The sequence below is a fragment of the Mastigoproctus giganteus genome, chromosome 13 (assembly GCF_048544385.1).
Source record: "Mastigoproctus giganteus isolate SK-2022 chromosome 13, ASM4854438v1, whole genome shotgun sequence".
Classification (NCBI taxonomy): domain Eukaryota; kingdom Metazoa; phylum Arthropoda; class Arachnida; order Uropygi; family Thelyphonidae; genus Mastigoproctus; species Mastigoproctus giganteus.
In genome coordinates this window covers 37,557,861-37,583,949 of record NC_143587.1, presented here as the reverse complement: position 1 = coordinate 37,583,949, position 26,089 = coordinate 37,557,861, and the positions used below count along the sequence as shown (strand labels likewise).

General features: G+C 37.3%; 1 protein-coding gene across 1 annotated transcript in view; it reads left to right on the top strand.

Moving 5' to 3' along the window:
• The window catches only part of LOC150075973 (uncharacterized), a 369,694-nt gene that overhangs the window by 164,368 nt on the left and 179,237 nt on the right, over positions 1–26,089 (top strand). The window contains exons 9-12 of the mRNA XM_090387222.1: positions 912–1,046; positions 8,269–8,331; positions 17,711–17,863; positions 18,098–18,298. Coding sequence (XP_090243348.1) covers positions 912–1,046; positions 8,269–8,331; positions 17,711–17,863; positions 18,098–18,298 — 552 coding nt within the window. The remainder of the gene's footprint in view (positions 1–911; positions 1,047–8,268; positions 8,332–17,710; positions 17,864–18,097; positions 18,299–26,089) is intronic.

Genomic DNA, 26,089 nt, shown 5'->3' with positions numbered 1-26,089 from the left:
AAATAACAACAACAACCAAGCAGTGCTGCTTCAGGATGACTTAGATAGACTTGAAGGATGATCAGAACAGCAAAATATGAGGTCTTACACTTGGGGAATAGCAACCCAAAAATAACTTATACACTTTGTGGGTTTGAATTAAAAATGGTAGAGGAAGAAAGGAATTCTGGAGTTATGATATGATTGGACATGATAGTTCCCCAAGCAGTGCAGACAGGTGACAAGGAAGGCCCTTGGTGTTCTATCAATGATTTATCGAACATTTACTTCTAGAAATAAGGAGGTCATAATCCCACTGCGTAAATAAATTGTAAGCTCACACTTAAAATATTGTGTTCACATATGGAGACCATCGAGCTTTTTGAAAGGGTCTAAAGATGGGAAATGTCCCTTGTGGCATCAGTAAAAAGACAATTATATATGAGGAAAGACTGCAAATATGTGGGCTACAGAACTTCATTACTAAACACATTAGAGGAAGACCTAATTTAAATGCTTACGGCTCTGAAAAGAGAAAAAAAATGAATGAGGTTGAAATTTTCAAAGGTCAACTGGATAGATACCTACATTGGGAGGAAGTCAAATGTTTATTTTATTTTATTTTATTTACTTTATTTTTCTTAATATTTTTATTTTTCATTATTTATTTATTTTATTTTATTTTTTTGGATAGTGCAGTAAAAGCCTCTGCTTCCTTGCATCATATGGCTAATACTAAATACTAAAGTAGTTGTTTCAAAAGAGCCTAACCTCAAGTTCTGTTACTGTCACAGGTGGAATAATATAGTCTTTAGGCAGTGATGACAGAAAAACAGTGCAGTATAGTACTATTTTCTTAAATTAGTAAACCATGATTAGATTTGTTTTAGGATGTACATCCCTTGCATGTTATATTTAATTTCTTCCTTTAGCCAACACTTTTTGGGCCACCAGGTCCTCAAGGCCCTCCTGGACCCCCTGGAACTTGCACATGTAATGTAACAGCTATCCATGGACTTAACGGACATAATGGAAAGGATGGAAAACCAGGAACAGCTGGGTTACCAGTATGTATTAGTCAAGATTAATTTTTATGAATTTCTAATAGATTTAGTTCAAATACATAAATTATTGAATAAGGTAGGTTTTTTGTTTGCTGCTATAATAAATATTACTTTATAAGTGGTATTTTTATAAATATCATCAATGTCACAGTTATACATCCTTGTGAACAAAATCTTAACATTAAAAAAAAAAAACCTCATAAAAATTAATAACGCCTTCAAAAATTTTTAATTATAAATCAGATAGCTAGTATAATGCATTATAATTCCACTTGGATTGATTTTTATGGATATTATACAGGAAACCATCTCCTTGACTTTTTTAGACAATTTTTTTTCACAATGAAATTCTGATCTCAGCCCTAATAACTTTATTTTGCTATGCAGCTCAAAGAGAAGTTTATTTTATTCCTTTTCAAGTTATTCTATTAGCATTAAAATGCAGATTGTAAATGATTCAAATGAAGACAATTGGTATTCTACAGTATATCATACTCTGTTTTATATTACAAGTAATTCTAACACTATTTCTCAACATAACTAGCTCCTTTCCACTGTTTCAGTACACCACTGGCAATGACTCTGTGATACCTCCATGGAAGAATTTTTGATTAGTTGTTGAACTACATTTGCATTGCACATCATATCATGCTCATCATGAAAATTAGTCTTGTCACATGCTTTCAAGGGTCCAAACAAGTAATCACTTACTAAAGGTCTGGTAAATATGAGGAGGGGATGATTTCCATGTGAGATCCTTGATTATTGACACCAATATATTATGCATTCTTGTGTTGCAAACAGATGTTCCATTGGTGTGTCCAGATTTTTTTCAGACGTCTGGGATTTTTCACTTTTCCAGTGAGTACTTTGCCAAAAAGTTGGCTGGGACTACCTATTATAATAAATAAATTTAAAAAGAAAATGCCCAGTCAGTGCTAATGACCAGCAACCAGCCTAGGTTACAGCTTTTGATACCAACGTGAAAAGAGAACAAGCTAGGATGGATCAAGCATTTTGTGCTATTTGTGACTACTACAGTGTCATGATGCAGCTCCTTTCTGTGTCACGATAAAGCTTCTTGGATGGCTGCACCATTATGGATGGTTTCAGGAAGCTGCACTTTCAATTACATTTTAGACTAGGCAGTTCCAGCAAAGAAAGAAAGCAAGAAAAAAAGTGAAAGGAAAATGATTGGCTCTGTAACTATCTTTCTGTTTGTACTTTGTCATTCCCATTTTCTAAAGTCACCGGACTTTGGAATCTTCAACTTTCAAATTTCTCTCTCTCATAGCTGATATTGCACCCTCCTTCCATGATTTTCTAGGGTGTCCTCATCTTCTCTTCCCTTGTGGTATCCACTCATATAAAATATTAGGCCATCTCTCTCTTCATTCATGGCTAGAAGATGTCTAAACCATCTCAGCTTCCTGTTTCAATTTCACTCTATAATATCTTCATCTGCATGCAAAGCCTTCTAATTTCCTCATTCATAACCCTCTCAAGCTTAGAAACGCTAACACTTGGACAAAGCTAGTCCATCTCTAGGGCCCAAAGCTTCTTTTTGTCATCCTCTTTCAGTGTCCGCATCTCACATCTGTAAGCAAAGTACCGATTCCACTAATGACTGTCCGATATGTTTTTTATTCTAAGGGAGATATTGTTGTCCCACTAGATAGTGTCAAGGGCACAAAGAATCTTCTTACTTTGATGAATTTGTGTGCTAACACCCTCTTCCCCCGTTCCTTCCTTAGTTATAAAACAGCCAAGATACAGTGGATTCCGGTTATTTAGGCCACCGGTTAATTGAGACAGCCATTTATTTGGGGCAAATCTTAAAAAAACAGAAACCAATCGAGAAAATAGCCAGGGTTTACTTTGCTTAATTGGGACAAAATGCCGTTTAATCGGGGCAGGAGACCTCAGCACTGGAGATTACCCTACGATTGTCTCCAACCGTACCATATAGTTCGGTCGGATTTCTGGAGGTCACAACCATAAAACAATAAAAACAATTATCAGTCACCTGTTTATTGGGTTTTTATGTTAGTGCAATCTATCATAAACGGATAGTAAACTCGATCTTATTGAATTTGCGATAATACTGACAGCTGGAATTCTGTGGGTTATTATGGTGAAATGTGTTTACACTTCCATGGAATCTTCAATCATATAAAAAAAATAATTTTCAGAATCTTCTCTTCATTCCTATTTTTAAAGCTTTGTAACTCGTTACTCCGTTCCCACTTGCGTGTGTTGTATTACTTGCAATTTGTGTGTGCCGTGTTTTTTGTTATTGATTACTTATCTTTTTACTGTTTTAAATTTTAACCCCCCATCCACAAATGTCAGTGAACAGAAATGTCAACTAGTTTAGTTAGTATGTATATATTACAGTACGTATTGATTATTCCGATTATCAGGTATATTCTTCAAAATTTCATGTATCATGTAATTTTTTAATTGGTAAGGTAATAAAGGGTAAATTTGTGCTTAATATATCTTTACTTTTATAGCCTGTGGATAATATTCCTCCTATTTTCGCTAATTAGAATTAAAATTCAATTCACAAACGTTATCACAATGACCAGTGTTTACTGCATATCGTATAGTGAACGGTACTTTACTATGGTGAGTTTGTTGTAACGAGATTTGATTGTACAGTGAACTAATTGTAAAGGGGTGGTACATTGTATTTTTAACTATTTATGTGACACTTCGGATAATTGGGGCAGCCACTTAATCGGGCCAAAATGCACTAGTCCCAATGTGTCCCAAATAACCGGAATCAACTGTACTTGAAGAAGTCATCAGGTTTTTGGATGTATAGATTGTGTAACTTTCAGTTTGTCTAGATGCTCTGTTGTGCTTAGGAATTCTGTTTTTGTGAAATTGATATTGAGGCCCAATTGGTTATATGTAAGATGCAGTTTTCTCGACATGTATTCCAAATCATAAGCTTCTTGTGCTGTGATGATCTGATCATTGGCAAAATTGAGATTCCATATATATCTGTCATTAATTGGTACTCCTATTCCACAACAGCTTTTTTTCCATTCTTGCAAGGCGCATTCCAAAAACAATAAAGATGATAAGCTACATCCTTGCCTCAGCCCCTTTGTTGGACAGATTGGATTAGATAGAGCCTTTCCAACTTTAATAAATGCTGGGTTGTTATTGTATAATTGTCTCCGACCATACCCTGATCAGTTCAACAATTTGTGGATCAATTGACATCTGTTGTAGGGCTTTCCATAATTCCTTTCTTATAACAGAGTCATAAGCCATTTCTAGATTCATGAAGGCAAAGTAGGTATCTCTATTCCTTGCTCTTCTTTTCTGCACTAGTTGCTACAGAATAAACAAATTGTTCACACTTGAGCAACCGGACCTAAATCCACTTTGTTCTTTGCTAATCTTATCTTTTACCTCCTCTCATAATTTTAACTGAAGCACCTTAGAGTACAATCTGGACACAGTGCAATTCACACTTAGGCCTCTGTAGTTCCCAGAATCTTGCCTATTTCCTTTTTTATAAATGGATGATGTATATAGCTAATTTTCCATTCCTTTTGTGTTTTTCTTAGCTGTACACATCTGTTGAAATGCTGTGCAATCAGATCGATTAAACTTGGTGGTCCATATTTAATAAGTTCAATTGTTATGTTCCCTGGAGATTTTTTGTTCTTCATTAACTTTATGCAGTCTAATACTTGGTCTTTTGTAATTTCTATCTTCCCTTTATCCACTGGTGGAGGGGTAATTATATTTTGATATTGAGGTCATCTTTTGTTAAGGAGGTTATTATAACGACTTTCCCATGTTAGCATATCAATAAAGTTTTTATTTGAACGAGATTCATTTGTTTTCAGTGTTCTCAAGCTTCGAATGATTGTGTTTCTCCTAACGATATGTCAATTTGAATCTTTTCTCCCATGCCGCATTCTTGGATTCAGCAATTTTCTGTTTAACTGCTCTATTACATCTTTTGTATCCTTCTCTATTTTCCTGATTTCTCTTCATTAACCATTTGTTATAGGCTCTTTTCTTTCACCAACCCAGCTACTTCCTCGTTCTACCAGTACTGTTGTTTATATATATATTATCCATTTGGCCTAGTGCTTTGTTAGCTGCCTTGTGTATGGCTGTTTTAATGCTGCCATACAAGGTAATTCACCTCTTATATTTCTTTAATGTGAGACAGATGGTTCTGAAGTCTTCTCTGGTAAAGATCTCTAATACTGTTGTGAGATAGTAATTCCAGTTTATATGTAATATTTTCCTGCATTACCCTGTTGTCTTGAATAGTAGTATTAGGTCTCATTTGATGGTTCTTCTGGTACTTGAAAAATATATCCGCAATCACCAGGTAATGATCCGAACCACAGTTAGCACCTCTCGTTATCCTGTTATCTTTAGTTGACTGACCATTCGGACTTCTCACAGAAAATTATATAGTCTATGATCAATTTCTGCTGAAGGGATGGTCGCTCCCGTGTATATCTATGGATATTTTTGTGTTGAAAAAGGTGTTACGAATTTTCAGGTAGTACTGTGTGCAGAGATCGATAATTCTCTCACCATTGTCATTCACAATCTCCTCACCAAAGCACTTCCCAATACATCATCATTCCTTTTTGAGCCTACTCTTCCATTTAGATCTCCTGTCAAAACTATTTGTTAATTCTACTTAACCAAATCCACCTATTCATAAAGCATATGGTAGAATTTGTCCTTTTCAGCATCAGGCACATTATCTACAGCCGACCGGGCTAGCCGGGTGGGTCAAGTGCCTGCCTGGCAACCCAAAGGTTGCGGGTTCGAATCCCGCCTCGGGCTTGGATCAAAGTACTGCAAAAAACTTGGGAGGTGCACTATGGCCACAGAAGCCGATGCGCCAACAACTACCAAAAAAAAAAAAAAAAAAAATCACACCATTCTCTCCAAATGCCTATCCAGTTCCTCCTTAAATTTATTCAACTTATCAACTTCCACAACGACAGATGGAAGTTTGTTCCAGCAATTAACCACCCGCTGGCTAAAGGCAAATTTCCGCACATCTATTCTACATCTGTCTTTTCTTAATTTGAATTTATGCCCCCTTTTACAATAGTCTTCCATGCGCAACAGTGTCAAAAGCTTTCCTGAAATCCAAATATATGATATCAAAATTATTTTTTGCATCCAGTTCCTTTGTAACCACATCATAATATCCTATCAAATTTGTCAGACAAGACTTTCCCTTAACAAACCCATGCTGTGTCTGAATTATTGCTGCAGTCTTGTCTAGATGATCCTGCAATGCATCTTTAACCAGCAACTCCATTATTTTACCTGGAATGTATGCTGATAATAATTTTGATGCATCTTTCATTAATTTTATCATAGCTCTTAACAAATCCTTGTAGTCTCTTACCCACTAAAACACCAACACCTGCTTTGGCTCTTTCTGATTTTTCAACCCCACTCCTGTAATGAGCATAATCTTCAATCTGTTCATTACCTTTTCCTTTTTTCTTGGTTTCTGTCATTACAAGCAGTGTTGAATCCAGAGAGTAACCGGGGGTGAGTTTTATCCCCACCCTGGCAAAAAATAATGTTTATTTTAATATTCATTCATAGCCCTCAACTTTGAAATTTTTGCCACATTTTTTGTTTAATTTTGATTGAAATTTTCTTCTTACTGCACTCTTTAGGACCCATATTATCAGTTCACACAATTTTGCAATTATAAAACACCAATTCAATAAATATATGTCAAATAAACACAACACAAAAAAATCACATCAACTAGAGCATCGTTTCCCAAAATGTGATACTCATACCACCAGTGGTACATGTTGAAAATAAATCACTAATATTCAAAAGACATGAAATTTTCAAAATAGTTAAATGGGAAATATTTCTGGCTGCACAAATTGTAACTAAAAGCCACTATTCAAGTGTCGGCATTTTTGTTTTATGGTTTTCAGTTTCCCTTTATTTTCACATGAATCATCTCTTGATAGTGTTTCACACAAACGAACTACTTGTGACTAAGTAGCTCGTATGGTTTTCAGCTTCCCTTTATTTGATATTTTTACAGCATGAGTCTACTTGTGGCTAATTCTTCATTTGTATACCACAAACAAGACAATTTGGTCGCAGCCTATAAACAGTACATTTTATATACACGTATACTACCTGTCCCACACCCCAAAGGCGACCGGGCTAGCCGGGTGGGTAAAGTGCCTGCCTGGTAACCCAAAGGTTGCGGGTTCGAATCCTACCTCGGGCTTGGATCAAAGTACTGCAAAAGCCTTGGGACGTGCATTATGGCCACAGAAGCCAATGCGCCAACAACTACAAAAAAAAAAAAAAAAAAAAAAAAAACACCCCAAAGTTTATATTCCTCCATCCCTGGTGTAGACACTCTGGATTCAACACTGATGACAAGTATATTGAATTGTTAGGTTCTGCAACCATCTCTTGTGTCTTAATTGAGCTTCCGCGAACATTCCAAGTACCAATACGAATCTTCCTTTTTCTGCACATAGGTCGTTTTTCTTTAAGTCCATCCGACTTCTTGGTAACATTGGTATTTTTAGCAGTAAAGTGTTTTTCCAAGTTGAAAAACATCAAGTGCTGACCCGATGCTTCAACCCTCAACCTGGGAACCAGGGATTTGAATCAAGGTTACTTTCCCCTAGCCTTTGCTGATTCAACAGCTCTTCTTGCAAGGCAGCAAGTTGGCATCACTTATGAGGTGGCATTTTCTGGCCTTGAGGCCAGAAAATGCCACCTCATAAGTGATGCCAACAGAGTTTCAAAACAGAGATGTCATTAAGTTATTGTGGCATGTAAAAATGAATGAACCTGCCACAGTTCATCCCACCACACTCTGTTATGTCTGCCGGCTTGGTCTGGGAATACTTATTGGTTATTTGCAGCTAACCCACCTAGTGTGAGTCATTTGCTATCTACCACCTGCGACCCGTTTTGTAGCTGAGGCTCACCTCAGATGAAAAATTAACTGAAAGTATTAATTTTGTGGGAGAAAGTTAGAAAGTGAGAGCGTCCTGATTAAATAGGTAAATTGCATGCATATCTGTAAATGAGATAATCTTCATATAAAAATATCAAATAACCATTTACTTTAAAACACTAATGTTATATTAAATGTGTTTTTGTTATTACTGTCACAGAGAAATTGTTTAGAATGTAAAAATCTGTTTTATTTTACTAGGGTATTCCGGGTGCTCCAGGAGAAAGAGGAGATTATGGCCCTCCAGGTTTAAAAGGAGAAAAAGTAATAATATTTTTTACATTATTAGAAAGTGCTAATGGATTCTTAGTAAAAATATTTTTATTTAAAACAGAATTATAACAATAATTCAAGTGACAAGTCACATTGCAGAAAAAGCATAATGCATGACACAAAATGGGACATAGTTCTTTAGCACAATGATGCACTTTTTTTTTTTTAACTGGTGATCTTGAATTTTTTTATGTCATTTAAACTCCTCAAAACTTGCATTCGTGCCATATTATTTTGCTCTGTTGGGCAGATTAAAAAGAAGAAATTAAAAATCTTATTTTTCTGCAAATGTATTAAAAGTAAAAATTTCTTTAGATTAACTTATTTTGATATATTATTTACTTTGTCAATGAAGCATGTCTAATTAACCAAAAATAAATAAATTAATAAAAATAACAAAGTACTAAATTAGCATTAGCATTAGTAAAGGCATATGATGAAAGAAAGCAAACTTATACAGCATCAGCCAAAAAAAAAAAAATCCTTCCAATTTCACCCATCCATTCGTTCCAAAACTTTATCCACTTCTTCCTTGAACTTATTTAGGCTATCATCTTCCATAATGACAGACAGCAGTTTGTTCCAGCAATCAACTACCCGCCGGCTAAAGGCAAATTTCCACACATCTCTTCGACAACTGTCTTTCCTCAATTTCAGTTTATGCCCACTCAGGTTTGAAATCTGAGCAAGAGGAAGAATCCCATCAACATCGAGCCTGCTCAAACCATTCAAGCCCTTATACACCTGATTCAGATCACCTCAAAGGTGCCTAGTCTCCAGACGCTGCAATTTACAAAAGTTAACCCTTCCTTCGTAAGAGCACCCCATTTGTTCCCCTCTCCAGTCTTGTTGCCCTTTCTATACTCATTCTAGCAAATACATCCATCCTAAAATGAGGCCTCCAGACCTTTACACAGCACTGAAAGTGTGTCCAGGCCATTGTCTTATACAAGGGGATAATCAGCTCCTTCTCCCTCTACCAAAATTCCTGCATATCATTGGCAACACCACATGATCTTCTCTGGCAGCCTGTGTGCACTGCCCAGAAAACTTCATATCTGACTATACAATTAACTGCAGGTCTCTTTTATTCTCCACTACCCTGTGTAACACCACACAGTTGGTACATTTCTCTGGAGTTACTGCTAGCCATATGCAGTACTTTGCATTTGTTAATGTTAAACTTCAGTTGCCACTTTTCAGTCCTTCTGTCCAACTTTACCAGATCCTGTTGCAGTAGCATACTGGCATTATTGTTATTAACAACCATGCCAAACTTTGTATCATCTGCAAAATTCAACATTAAGCCTGATATACCTTCATCAATGTCATTGATAAATACAAAAAACAACAATGGACCCAACACCGAACCCTTGGAGACTCCACTAATAACATTAATCCATGTAGAGCAGTGTCCATTTATTACCACTCTCTGTCGTCTTCCACTCAACCATCCCTTTATATGGATAGCAACTTGCCCTTAATGCCATACCACTCCAATTTGTACAACAGTCTTCCATGTGCTATTTTGTTATTTGGTTTTTTTTTAGGAGCATTAGCAACTAAGGCCATATTGCTCCGGGATATGCGGTGGTCATTCCTTAACCTTTCCGCATCCTCCGTATTTGGTGGTGACGGGTTCGAACCCCGGTCTAATCAAGAAGCATGTGCTACGCACTGCTGCTCCTTCCCACCTGGCTACAGAGGCGCCTGTTCCATGTGCAACAGTATCAAAAGCTTTCCTGAAATTCAAGTATATGATATCAAAATTATTTTTTGCATCCAATTCCTTTGTGACCACATCATAGTATCCAAATTGGTCAGACCGCACTTCCCCTTACAATCCCATGCTGTGTCTGAATTATTACTGCAGTTTTGTCTAGATGATCCTGCAATGCTTCTTTAACCAGTGACTCCATTATTTTCCTTGGAGCAGAAATTAAACTAACAGATCTGTAATTAGTAGTCACCCTTTGTGAATTGGAGATATATTTGCACATCTCCAGTCCGTGAGGACCTCCCTTGAGTCCAACAATGCTCTCATAATTATGGTTAAGGGTTTGCTTACTTCTGTTGCCACATCCTTTAATATAACTGGATAGATCCCACTACCCCAGGTGCCTTTCTTATATTTAATTTCAACAATTTCTCCTCCACTTTACTCTCAGTTATTACAAAATCATTTAGCTCCCTGTTAGAGTTTAATAAGCTTCTGTTCTCCACTTCCCTACAGAATTCCTCATGTGTGAATGTAGATGCAAAATACTCATTAAGTTTGATATCTATCTGAGCAGGATCATCTACAGTCAAACCATTGAAAACAAGCAGACCAATCCCCTTCCTTTTAGAGTTTATTTAATCAAAGAAATCTTTGCCGTTTTTCTTTGCATCCTTTGCCAAAGATTTCTCGTAATCTTTCTTCGCTTGCCTCACCTCCTTTGTGACTTGGTTACAGACTAGCTTATATCTACCATAGGCTTCTGTATCGTCTGGTAATTTATATGCATCCCATGCATTTTTCTTCTCTGCCACGAGTCTCATTAGTTCATCTGATATCCACTTGGGCTTTGAACCGTAGTTCTTAGTTGGTATGAAAAGCCTTGTAGCTTTCAAGATTAATTCCTTGCATGCTTCCCATTTAGAATTTGTTGTTGATAACATCACTTGTCAGTATTAGCATTAATTAGTTAAGTCATATGATGCAAGAATGCAAGCTTATTTATACAGCATCAGCAAAAAAAAAAAAAAAAAAACCTTCCTATTTTATTCATCCAATCGCTCCAAATGTTTGTCTAGTTCTGCTTTGAATTTATTTAAGCTGTCAACTTCTACAACGACAGATAGAAGTTTGTTCCAGCAATCAACCACCGCCTGGCTGAAGGCAAACTTCCATACATCTATTCTACAACTGTCTTTCCTCAATTTGAATTTATGTCCTCTCAGGCAATTAATCTTGGCAAGAGGCAGAATTACATGAGCATTGAGCTTGCTGAAACCATTCAACGACTTATACACCTCAATCAGACCACCTTGCAGGTGGCTAGTCACCAGACACTGTATTTGCAAATCTTAAAGCCTTTCTTCGTATGAGCAACCCTTTGTTCCATTCACTAATCTTGTTGCCCTTCTCTGTACTTGTTCCAGCAGCTCTACATCCTTTCTAAAATGAGATCTTCAAACCTGTATTCCATACTCAAGGTGTGGTCTGACCATTGCCTTATACAACTGGATAATCACCTCCTTATCACTGCTAGAAATATTTGTGTATATCTTTGACAAGACACCATGAGCTACCCCTGCATGACAGTCTGCACTGCTCAGAAAACTTCATATCTGACTGCACAATACTCCCAGGTCCTTTTCATTCTCTACCACCTTGAGTGAAGTACCACACTGTTGATATGTTACTCTGGGATTATTGCTACCCATATGCAGTACTTTGCATTTGTCAATGCTAAACTTCAGTTGCCGCCTCTCAGCCCATCTGCTCAAATTTTCTAGATCCTCTTGCAGTAGCGTACTGTCATTAGTGTCATTAATAATTGTGCCAACCTTCATATCATCTGCAAACTTAGACATTAAAACTGATATACCTTCATCAATATCATTAATAGCATTAGCATTAGCATTAGCATTAGTAGAGGCATTTGATGCAAGAAAGCAAGCTTATGCAGCATCAGCCAAAAAAAAAAAAAAAAAAAAAAAAAAAAAAAGTAACATAAATAAATAAAAATAACCACTTCCACTTCACCCCTCTGTTCGTTCGAAATACCTGTCCAGCTGAGCCTTAAACTTATTTAGGCTATCAACTTCCACGACAAGGGATGGAAGTCTGTTCCACCCACCAATAAATACAATAAATACAGAAAACAACAATGCACCCAACGCTGAACCCCGGGAGACTCCACTAATAATATTAGTCCATAAAGAGCAGTGTCCAATGATTAGTACTCTCTGTCTTCTCCCACTCAACCATCCCTTTATCCCTAACAGCATTTTGCCCTTAACGCCATACTTCTCCAGTATGTACAGTAGTCTTCCATGTGCAACAGTATCAATAGCTTTTCTAAGATCGAAGTATATGATATAAAAATTATTTTTTGCATCCAGTTCCTTTGTGACCACATCAAAGTATTCAATCAAACTGGTCGAAGAACACTTCCCCTTAACAAACCCATGTTGTGTCTGAACTGTAACCGGAGTGCTGTCTAGATGATCCTGAAATGCTTCTTTAACCAGTGCCTCCATTAATTTCCCTGGAACAGAAGTTAAAACTAACAGGTCTGTAACTTCCCATGTCACCCTTTGATCCTCCTTTGTGAATTGGGGTCTTCACGGAAGGTCTCATAATTATGGCTAAAGGTTTGCTTGCTTCCTTTGCCACCTCCTTTAATATAACTGGATAGACCTCATCCATGCCAGGTGCCTTTTTTATGTTTATCTTCAATTTCTGCTCCATTTTGCTCTCAGTTATTAAAAAATCATTTAACTCACTACCATAGTTTAATACACTTCTGGTATTCCCCTCCCTGAATAACTCCTCATGTAAATTTAGATGCAAAATACTCATTCAGTTTTTTGGCTACCTGAGCAGGATCAGTTGGTCCCACTGTATTGAATTTAAAAAATCTCTGAGACCAGTATAGTCACATTTACCAAAGCAAAAACCTTTCCCCTTACCCCTAATTGGGATATTCAGGGGTAAAGGGTAGCAAATCCACCCTACCATGGAATATTGTTCCCACATCTGGGGAGGTGACCCCAAAACCTCTCTCTCGGGCTTCTAGATTCCATTCAGAAGAGGGCAGTTAGGTTAATTAATGACTCATCTCTAACAGAGTCTCTCCACACGCTGTCTCATAGATGCACTGTTTCTGTTGCATGGCCTTTCTACAGATACTTCCATGGGCACTGTTCTTCTGAATTGGCTTCTATAATTCCCGCTCTTTCTTTCAAAACAGTCCGAACATGTGCCGCCACTAGCCAACATCCATTTACTGTCCAACTTTAAACTCACAGAACCAACTTTTCACCTTCCTCGTTTATTCAACTGCTGTGTTCTGGAACAGCCTTCCCTTATACATATTTCCTGAAAATTATAGTCCACAGAAGTTCAAGTCTAATGTCAACAAATATCTTCTCTCGTCTTCTCAACCTGCAACCAAAGCACGGTACTAAGTACTATAGCTTCTAATACTTCTCATGTTTGGGGTTTTCATAAAAAATAAAATAAATCGCCTGAGAGGGCATAAATTCAAATTGAGGAAGTTTGCCTTTAGCCAGCAGGTGCTTGATTGCTAGAACAAACTTCCATCTGTTGTAGAAGTTGATAGCATAAATAGATTCAAGGCAGAACTAGCCTTGACAAACGTTTGGAGGGAGTGGATGGGTGAAATGAGAAGGGTGTTTCCCCCCCCCCCCCCTTCTTCTTGGCTGATGCTATATAAGCTAGCTTTCTTGCATCGTGTGCCCTTTCTAATGCTAATGCTAAAATGTGAAGAAGAGAAGGACAAATCAGATCCGACCATTATGTAATGGATGTGGGATAGTATTAGATATCCCTGCTGAAGTTGTAGATGATCTCACTCAGCAGTTACTTTGCTTTGATATTTACAGAAGAGAAATCCTCTGTGTTAGTGAAATATTATGGAAGTGAAATTGAAAAAAAAAAAAAAAAAATGTAATTAATGATGTTGAAATTTCTCATGTTTATATAATGATAAAACTTTTGAGCCTACAGGCCGGTAAGGCTCCTGGGGTTGATGGTATATACCCTATAATCTTAAGGGAGGTGGCAAGTGAGTGCATTGAACCATTGAGGCTAATTATGAGAGCATCACTGGACTCTGGGTGTGATTCTGTTGGATTGGAAAAGTGCCAATGTCTCCAATGTCTTTGTACATAAGGGTAGCTCTATGAGTGAAGTGGAAAATTACCAGCCATTTAATCTAATTTCAGTAGTAGGGAAAATCATGGAGACAATGATCATGGGTGGAATTCAGGATCATTTAGAGAGGAATGGAATTCTGAAGGATACTCAGCATGGTTCTGTAAAGGGAAAATCATGTTTAACTAATCTGATTAGCTATTTTGACAGGGTCCCTCAAGAGCTGGACTTAGGGAATAATTTCTACATTTTTTTTTTTTTTGGATTTCAGCAAACCATTTGACTCAGTTCCATATGAGCGGTTACTTTATAAGTTGGAACAGGTTGGAATCACCAGGAAATTCCTTAGATGGATAGCTGGATGGCTTCAGGGCAGGAGGCAGAGGGTTGTGATAAATGGTTGTTTCTCAGATTGGGTTGATGTAAGAAGTGGGGGTTCCCCAAGGATCAGTATTAGGACCACTGTTTATGATTTTCATAAATGACATCGATGAAGGGATAGAGAGCATGATGTTTAAATTTGCAGATGATGTAAAGATTGGTAGAGTAGTTAATGATCGCCACCAAGCAGAGTTTCTTCAGAGTGACCTAGATAGACTATAGGGATGGTCAGAAAAATGGCAGCTATGCTTTAATCTAGCAAAGTGTAAGGTATTGCACCTGGGGAGCAGTAACCCCAAAATAACTTGTACACTTTGCAGAATTGAACTGAAGCTGGTAGTGGAGGAAAGGGACTTGGGCATTATGATACGGTCAGACATGAAGTTCTACAAGCATTGTAGACTGGTTTCAAGGAAGGCCCATGGTGTCCTATCGATGATTTATCGAACAATTGCTAGTAGAGAACAGGACATCATAATCCCATTGTATAAGGCATTGTATATTGTTAGATCACTCTTGGAATACTGTGTTTAAGTATGGAGACTACACCTAAAGAAAGACATTGCTTGGCGCCTTCGTAGCCAGGTGGGCAGGAGCAGCAGTGCATAGCATACACTTCTTGATTAGACCGGGGTTCGAGCCCACGACCACCAAATATGGAGGATGCGGAAAGGTCAGGGAATGACCACTGCATATCCCCGGAGCAGTATGGCCTTAGTTGCTAATGCTCCTAAAAACCAAATAGCAAACAAACAAACAAACAAGACATTGCTTCTTGAAAGGGTCCAAAGATGGGTAAGTCGCCTGGTGAGATCAGCAAAAAGGCATCCATATGAGGAAAGACTTTGAATATTTGGGTTGCAGATCTTGGAAACTAGGCACCTTAGAGGAGACTTAATTGAGGTGTTTAAGGCTCTGAGAGGCATAAGCAAAATGAATGAGAATGAAGTTTTCACAGTTATAAATGATTCTAGAACAAGGGGCCATAATTACAGGGGCAGATGTTTAGGCTAGATTGCAGAAAGTTTTATTTTAGCCAACAAGTTATAAATTACTGGAATAAGTTACCTACATGGGTTGTAGAGGCCGACAGTTTGGGGAAATTCAAAGATCAGCTGGATAATTGCCTATGGGAGGAGGGAAATGCGTAAGTTGTCTATTACCTTTTCTCTTATTAATTATTTTTAAAATTTCATTTTCTTCTTATTATTATTTTATTCTTATTATTTTATTTTATTTATTTATTTTTATTTTTTTATTATTTTTTTTATTTGTTTTATTTTATTTTATTAGTATTTTATTGTTTTGTTATTTTATTTTATTATTATTTTTTGGGGGGGGCTGGTGCAACATAAGATTCCTTGCACCATGTGGCCATTACTAATACTAATATTCCTCGTGCATTATGAAACCCATAGCAAAAAGCCTTTTCCTAAGTGACCTATGTAAATGCTGGTAAATAATTACATAGTGATATTTATTTGACCTTGAGAATGCCACAAGAATGCCACTACCCCATTCTCAAGCTTGACCTTGAGAATGGGGTAGCCAATGGGAGAAGAGGAATGCAGGTCACGTCGTACGCGGGCGGGGCAATCATGTCACTACAAATGCACAGGTAAATAATTACGTGTCATTTCCTGATTAAATATCAATCAGTGCGCTGACTTTTACGTAGAAAAGATTTGACTTACTCCATCATACCTCTACATTTTACATAGCAAAGCATGTGTCGGGGTTGACAAGCAAAGTGAGCAGGGGCAAAGCCTCTTAGTTATTATTAATATTATTAAACACTATTATTACATGGATCAATGTGATTCATTTGACTGATAAACATGGTAATGTTCTTTATTCTTTCTATTTGTGAACTCCATCCCTATATGCTCATCCCCTAGTATAAGAAGATGATTATTTATTTTATTTATTTTTTATATTATTAATAATGGATATTTTCAAAAGTCAGTACAAAATTATATTTCATTATGTTCCTGTTTTAAATTTGGAGAGGGAGGGATATGCTTATATAGATATAGATACTTATAGCTCTCTGCATGGCTGTGAGTCACAAAATATGAAGAGATGGGCTGTGCATTGGATGGCTCTGGATTAGGATTTATTTTATTTTTTATCATATTAGATTAATATGATTCCGAAGAAGAAAAAATTGCTGTTTTTATCTAGAGCTTAAAATTTTATTTTGTGATCTTATTTAGATTTATCATATTATATTATATCAGGACAATTTATATGATTGCATTCAAAAATAATAAATAATTGACTTGACTTGACATCAGTATAGTTCACTTGAATAGGAGTGGTGCAGGCAGCTTTGCAGATGCTATTAAATCAGCTTTGAGTATTCAGGCAAAACTAATAGCTGAAAAGATTTGTCAAAAAATTAACACATTTTATAAATAGCAATAATATTGTATCTTTTACTACTTTAGATTGCTTTAAAAATATAACTCTTTATTTTTTAAAAGAAGGGTTATCTTGGAGTCTATGTGCAGTGCTATTGATGAAATTAAAATTATATCTCTAATTATTATAATGTACTTATTTAGACAGTTTTCCATTTGAAAGTGGTACTGGCAGTTGAGATACTTTACAGAGCAGCTCAATGACCAGTGGAGGTGTGGGAAGGTCAGCTGTCATAGCTGTTATTTGAAAGTGATGGGGAAACTACTTGCTCTTGTCATTATCAGAGAGTAATAATTATATTAAAAGCACTGAAAAGCAGTACAGTGAAAGGAATGGCAGGAACATGTAAAATTACTTGCAGGTAACAGTAACAAACTTTTTCTAAAATTAAACCTGATATTAATATTAAAAATATATTTCTAATATGTGAATCCAGGCACATCTAAAAATTATGCAGAGAGCTTGTGCCCTGATTTCCACAAGGGGATGGTCCATTTGGCTATATTAGGTTTCAGGCCATAGAGTGGGATCCCTGATCTGAATGAATATCATTGAATTTGCAACGATTAATAGGTGTATAATCAAATTAAATTTTCCTAGTACCCCCACTTCTTTACTAACATTTTCCTTGCTGAAAGGTATCTCATTTATTGAATGAAATATATTTTTTGTTAATAGGGAGATGTTGGATTTCCAGGTCCTTCAGGATCTTTTGGACCAAAAGGTGATCCTGGAGCTGATGGAATAGGGGGACCACCAGGTCCGCGGGGTTTACCTGGACCTCCTGGTCCCCCCGGTCCTTCAGCTAATCACAGAGGAAGCTTTTTTGATGTAAGTATATTGCAAGAAAAAAGTAACAGAATTTTTTACAGATTTACATTTGAACTTTCAACTTCAAATGTGACTATAAATTAACTTTTATCATAAAATCTATTAAAAAGTCTTCAGTTACTTTAAAAAGAACTTCATGTAAGCTTATTAAAATTAGGAATGAAGCATAAAATAGGAAATTGAACCTTGATATAGCATGAATGTATTAGTGATAGTTTCTTTGTATGATTTCAGCCAGATGGTGGCTATGGTTCTGGACTTTATGGTACATCAGGGGATGGTCCATTTGGCCCTTACTTAGGGCGGCGTGGGCCTCCTGGATCTCCTGGTCCTATTGGTGTAGCTGGTCCACCAGGTCCACGAGGGGAAAGAGGTTACCAAGGTGATAAAGGAGAAATAGGAGAATCAGGACCTAAAGGAGATATGGGAGATATGGTTAGTGTTCCCTTTTTTATCTGCATAAGTTGCAGATTTTTCAAAAGATATTAATTCTTATTTATTATTAATAATATATATTTAGTTTATTAATAATGAAAAATAAATTCAAACTGTAAATTCTTCATCAATAAATGATGCTATTTATATATATATACAGTTAAATGCAATTATATATAATTTTTAAGTGAGAATAAATAATATGCAAAAGTAAAATGATTGTATTTCATTTGCTTGTCACTTCTTCCATAAATCCCAGGGGGCTCACATCTGGTGAGTATGGGCTTGGCACGCCCAGGGTCCTGAGCTGGATATCATCATTCTTCTCTTTCTTGGTGATTCCTTTCTTCTTCTGACTCTCTCTCTCTCTCTGTCTTTCAGGGTAACTTCAGGAATTTTTTTTTGGCTGGTGCAGCATCAGCCTCAGGCATTAGCATTAGCATTAGTAGAGGCATTTGATGCAAGAAAGCAAGCTTATGCAGCATCAGCCAAAAAAAAAAAAAAAAAAAAACCCACTTCCACTTTACCCCTCTGTTCGTTCAAAATACCTGTCCAGCTGAGCCTTAAACTTATTTAGGCTATCAACCTCCACCACAAGGGATGGAAGTCTGTTCCACCAACCAACCACCCGCTGGCTAAAGGCAAATTTCCGCACGTCTATCCTACATCTGTCTTTCCTCAATTTGAATTTATGCCCTCTCAGGTGATTTTTCTGAGCTAGAGGAAGAATCCCATCAGCATTGAGCATGCTTAAACCATTCAAGGCTTTATACACCTCTATCAGATCACCTCGCTGGTGCCTAGTCTCCAGACACTGTAATTTGCAAAACTTAAGCCTTTCTTCGTAAGAGCACCCCTTTGTTCCATTCACTAATCTTGTTGCCCTTCTCTGTACTCGTTCCAGCAGCTCTACATCCTTCTTGAAATGAGGCCTCCAGACCTGTATACAGTACTCTAGGTGTGGCCTGACCATCGCCTTATACAATGGAATAATCACCTCCTTATCCCTGCTGGAAAAATTCCTGTATATCATTGACAATACTCCATGAGCTACTCTTGCAGCCCATCTGCACTGCTCAGAGAACTTCATATCTGCCTGCACAACCACCCCCAAGTCCCTTTCATTCTCTACCACTGTCAGTGTAGTACCACAGAGTTGATACGTTGCTCTGGGGTTGCTGTTTCCCATGTGTAGTACTTTACATTTGTCAATGTTAAACTTCATTTGCCACCTCTCAGCCCATCTGCTCAACCTTTCCAGATCCTGTTGCAGCAGCATAGTGTCAGTAGTGTCCTTGACAACCCTGCCAACCTTTGTATCGTCTGCAAACTTGGACATTAAGCCCGATATACCATCATCAATATCATTTATAAATACAGAAAACAATAATGGACCCAACACTGAGCCCTGAGGGACTCCACTAATAACATCAGTCCACGATGAGCAGTGTCCATTGATTACCACTCTCTGTCTTCTCCCCCTCAACCACCCCTTTATCCATAGCAGCAATTTGCCTCCAATGTCACACTGCTCCAATTTGTGTAGCAGTCTTCCATGTGCAACAGTATCAAAAGCCTTTCTAAGATCCAAGTATATAATATCAAAGTTATTCCCTGCATCCAGTTCTTTTGTGACTGCATCATAGTATCCAATCAAGTTGTTCAGGCAAGACCTCCCCTTAAAAAAACCATGCTGTGTCTGAGCTATAACTGAAGTCTTGTCTAAATGATCCTGCAGTGCTTCTTTAACCAGTGCCTCCATTAATTTTCCTGGAACCGAAGTTAAACTAACAGGTCTATAATTACTTGTGTCAGCCTTTGATCCTCCTTTGTGAATTGGGGTCACATTTGCACATTTCCAGTCTATGGCTACCTCCCCTGAGTCCAAGGAAGCTCTCATAATTATGGCTAAGGGTTTGCTTACTTCCTTTGCTGCCTCCTTTAATATAACTGGATAGATCCCATCCACCCCGGGTGCCTTTCTTGTGTTTATCTTCAACAGTTTCTCCTCCACTTTACTCCCAGTTATTTCAAGATTCTGTAGCTTACTGCTAGAGTTGAATACACCTCTGGCATTCCCCTCGCTGAATAACTCCTCATGTGTGAATGTCGATGCAAAATATTCATTTAGTTTGTTAGCTACCTGAGCAGGATCATCAACACTTGACCCATCAATATCAAGTGGACCAATCTGATTCATCCCCTTCCTTCTAGAGTTTACATAAGTAAAGAACTCTTTGCTGTTTTTCTTTGCATCCCTTGCCAAGGATTTCTCGTAATCTGCCTTCGCCTGCCTAACCTCCTTTGTAACTTGGTTGCATATCAACTTGTATCTATCATAGGCTTCTGTGTCATGTGTTAATTTGTATGTATCCCATGCATTTTTCTTCTCTGCCATATGCCTCATTAGTTCATCTGACATCCATTTTGGCCTAAACCTTGAACAATATTTCTTAGTTGGTATGTAAAGCCTAGTAGCTTCCAAGATAAGTTCTTTGAATGCTTCCCATTTTGAATTTGCTGTTGGTAACATCATCAGTTGGTCCCACTGTATAGAATTTAAATACTGTCTCAGTCCATCGTAGTCGCCTTTACGGAAGCAATAACCCTTTCCTTTACCCCTAATGGTAGTTACCTCTTTGAGTAAATCCCACTTCAGCACACTGTGATCACTGCCACCTAGTGGTTCATTTATCTGCAGATTCTTAATGCATGAAGAATCACTGCTGATAATCAAATCAAGAGTATTACTCCCTCTAGTTGCCTCCCGAACATGCTGATGTAGAAAACAATCATCCAATAAATCCACAAAAGTCCTGCTAGTGTGTGAGTAACCAGCCCCCAAATTCCAGTCAATATCTGGGAAATTAAAATCTCCCATTATAAGACACTCTGATTTACTGGCCCACTCTATTTCCCTGTACAGTTCCTTATTATACTCATCAGAGTCATTAGGCCTATAGCACACTCCTACTCTCAATTTTGATCTCCCAATGTTTATGTCGCACCAAACTGACTCCACACTGCACTGTCCAGCGATGTCGACTTGCTTCACTTCCTTGGTTTTTATGTGTTTCTTAACTAATAGCATAACCCCTCCTCCCTTCCTATCCTGTCTATCCTTTCTGTAGACGTTGTACTCCCCAAATTGCAGTTCTGCATCCCTTATATCTGTGTGACACCAAGTCTCTGATATCCCAATAATATCTGTCTGCCTTCGATGTTTTGAGCAATACCTCAAATTCATCAAATTTATTTACTAAACTCCTAGCATTGGTGTACACGCAAGTATACCTGCACCTGTTTCTATTCTTAGCTACCCTAACACAACCCATGTGTTTACTTGTACCGCAATGGCTCCCAGCAGTCTCTGAAATACCATGCATCTTGTTTTTCAGGCTTCTGCTCATTCTAATAGAAGCAGTGCAAGAATCTCTTTCACCTCTGCCAGTGGCTACTGTCAATCTATTGGTCTTTGTCTCCCCCCAAGCTAGCAGTTTTCCGACCCACCTAACACTGCCTCGATAGCATCAGCAAATATTCTTGCAGGTTTCTTTGTATCGTATGGCTAATAATAATAATAATGTATTCAAGTTTCCATGAAAAATGATCTGCTAATAGTCCTGCTCTCAACTCTATCAAAAACGGTTAATATGTGGTGGGAAAAGCAGCTGCACAGAAGCATCCCCAGAGTAAATGGGAACTTCTAGAGATGCTGGTACTTGTTTAGCACAATGGAGAGGATACCTGTTACATTTAGGTTTGATTTTCAGCATGGTGTGCAGCTGTTTAGTTGTTATAGTGGCAAGTAATGCTATTTATTTTTTGTTTTAAAAGAGAATAATTCTCAGATTTTAGTATTTGTTAATTGCAATATTTCTATTTTCTTTAAACATCATGTTTTATAAGTGTGAATAAAAGGAAAACAGTTTCATATTACAAGTAACTGATATGCCATTTCCAAACTTACCCCAAAATTTTATTGGTTGGTCATTGAACTGCTTTTGCACCACACATTTTACTTTGTAAGTAGTATAAAAATGGATTCTGTTGCTTGCACACACACACACACACACACACACACACACACACACACACACACACACACACACACACACACACACACACACACACACACACACACACACACACACACACACACACACACACACACACACACAATCAAATCTACACATAAAAAACTAACTTGAAGAATTTATTTACTTATAAATAAAATAAGTCATATAAGATACAAAAAAAAAGCAGATTTGAACACAAAACACAGAATATTAATAAAATTACTAAAACATTACTTTCTCTATTCCCTTCCTACCTCTTCATTTTCTTTCTTCCCTCTTCTCAGCCCCTTTCCTCCATTTTCCCCTTTCTGCTTTTCCATTAAATGCTGGTTTATGCATAGTTGTTCATGTGGCGTTTCTGCACTGTTTATAAAGTGCCATGGACAGCTACTAAGGAAAGTTGATTAAAAAAAAAGGTTTAACTTGATTGCTTCTCTGCTTTAGTAATTTTATTTTATTTGTTTCTGTATTTTGTTTTGTTATCAATATATATACCTAATTTTTAGTATATTAAATATACTTATTTTATTTTTAAATAAATTGATTTTAATTTTGTTTTTGCTGTTTAGTCAGTTGCTGCAGCAAGGTTTTATTAGCGATTCACACTGCCGAAGGCCTTTTTTCTAAGATATTATTGAATACCAACTTCTTATGACCAAGTTAAGCACAGAATAAATGCAACTGTACAGTGAGATCCTCCTGAAGTATCTGCTAGTAGCGTTTCTTGGGTTGTGCTTTGCAATTTTTTTTTCTTTTCTGCACATTCAGGAATGGGTGTGCTTGACTGAGACAGGGAGCTTCATCCATAACTTGGCCCTCATTCTGTGTTTGCTGGTTTAACTGCTAAAAATCATATATAACACCTTTCACCTCCATCTCCACCTTGGAACATGATTTGATGTATACTGCTCTTTTAAAACTGTGACATAATGAATATTCATGCCTTGCCAATCCTATATGATAGAAGATTTTATTATCTAAATAATATCGATGTAGATACACCATAGACAACTCTTAAGAAACTACGAAGTAGTTTTTGTAGTAGGCATCATTTGTTCTGTTTCTCATATTGTGCTCTTCCTTCATGACAAGTTGCCAAGAGCACAGTATGAGAAACAGAGCAAATGATGCCTACTACAAAATCTACTTCGTAGTTTCTTAAGAGTTGTCTATGGTGTATATACACCGATATTATATAGATAATAAACTCTAAACATATTATGCCTTGTGCATTTAGTTAATTTTAAATGATAAAAGGTAAACAATTTCTGGTTTTAACATGAGTTAATAGCACGGTTTTATTTGATTCACTCTAATAATTAGGCTTTTTGTTACTATAGATGGAGATTATCAATTCGGTAAATATATTTTAAATTAAAACATCTTAAAATTTCATCAGTTTAGAAATTAGCATTAGCATTAGTAGAGGCATATGAAGCAAGAAAGCAAGCTTATACAGCATCAGCCAGAAAAAGAAAAAAAAAAACCCTTCCCATTTCACCCATCCATTTGCTCCAAATGTTTGTCTAGTTCTGCCTTGAATTTATTTAAGCTGTCAACTTCTACAATGACAGATGGAAGTTTGTTCCAGAAATCGACCGCACGCTGACTAAAGGAAAACTTTCGAACATATATTCTACAACTGTCTTTCCTCAATTTGAATTTATGTCCCTCCAGACGATTAATCTGGGCAAGAAGCAGAATCCCATCAGCATTGAGCTTGCTCAAACCATTCAAGGGCTTATTCACCTCAATCAGATCACTTGGCAGGTGACTAGTCACCAGACACTGTAATTTACAAAACTTAAGCCTTTCTTCGTAAGAGCAACTGTTTGTTCCAATATTGTTGCTCAACATCCTTCTTAAAATGAGGCCTCCAAACCTGTGTACAGTACTCAAGGAGTGGCCTGACCATCCCCTTATACAAGGGGATAATTACCTCCTTATCCCTGCTACCAAAATTCCTGCATATCATTGGCAACACCACATGATCTTCTCTGGCAGCCTGTGTGCACTGCTCAGAAAACTTTATATCTGACTACACAATTAACCTGCAGGTCTCTTTTATTCTCCACTACTCTGAGTGTAACACCACACAGTTGGTACATTTCTCTGGAGTTACTGCTGCCCATATGCAGTACTTTGCATTTGTTAAATGTTAAACTTCAGTTGCCATTTTTCAGCCCTTCTGTCCAACTTTTCCAGATCCTGTTGCAGTAGCATACTGGCATTATTGTCATTAACAACCCTGCCAAACTTTACATCATCTGCAAACTTCAACATTAAGCCTGATATACCTTCATCAATATCATTACTAAATACACAAAACAACAATGGGCGCAACATTGAACCCTGGGAGACTCCACTAATAACATTAATCCACGTAGAGCAGTGTCCATTTATTACTGCTGTCTCCCACTCAACCATCCCTTTATCCATTGCAGCAACTTGCCCTTAATACCATACCGCTCCAATTTGTACAGCAGTCTTCCATGCGCAACAGAGTCAAAAGCTTTCCTGAAGTCCAAGTATATGATATCAAAATTATTTTTTGCATCCAGTTCCTTTGTAACCACATCATAATATCCTATCAAATTTGTCAGACAAGACTTTCCCTTAACAAACCCATGCTGTGTCTGAATTATTGCTGCAGTCTTGTCTAGATGATCCTGCAATGCATCTTTAACCAGTGACTCCATTATTTTACCCAGAACAGAAGTTAAACTAACTGGACTGTAATTACTTGTGTTACCCTTCAATCCCCCCCCTTTGTGAATTGGGGATATATTTGCATATCTCCAGTCTGTTGGGTCCTCCCCTGAGTCCAAGGATGCTCTCATAATTATGGCTAAGGGTTTGCTTACTTCCTTTGCCACCTCCTTTAATATAACTGGATAGATATCATCCAACCCAGGTGCCTTTCTTATGTTTAACTTCAACAATTTCTCCTCAAATTGTTCTCAGTTATTACAAAATCATTAAGCACCCTGCTACGATTTGATAACCTTCTGGCATTTTCAATCCTTAATAACTTCTCATGTGTGAATGTAGATTCAAAATACTAATTCAGTTTGTTTGCTATCTGAGCAGGATCATCAACAGTTGAACCATCGATATCAAGTGGACCAATCAGATTCATTCCCTTCCTTTTAGAGTTTACATAAGTAAAGAAATCCTTTCTTTTTTTTCTTAGCATCCTTTGCAAAAGATTTCGTGTAATCTGCCTTCGCTTGCCTAACCTCCTTTGTGACTTTATTACAGACTAGCTTATATCTGCCAGATGCTTCTATGGCAGATATAAGCCATAGAATGGCTTATATCATTCATCGGATGATTGTAGATAAAAATCATCCAATAAATCCACAAAAGCCTGCTAGTGTGCGTATGACTAACCCACAAGTTCCAGTCAATATCTGGGAAATTTAAATCCCCCATTATAAGACAATCCGATTTACTGACCCACTCTGTTTCTCTGTACAGCTGTTCATTATACTCATTACCGTCATTAGGCCTATAGAACACTTCTACTCTCAATTTTGCTTTCCCAGTGCTTATGTCACACCATACTGACTCAGCACTGTCCACCCATGTCAGCTGGATGCACTTCCTTAGATTTTGTGTTTCTTAACTAATAGCATAACTCCTCCTCCCTAAAGGCGCCTCCGTAGCCAGGTGGGAAGGAGCAGCAGTGCGTAGCACATGCTTCTTGATT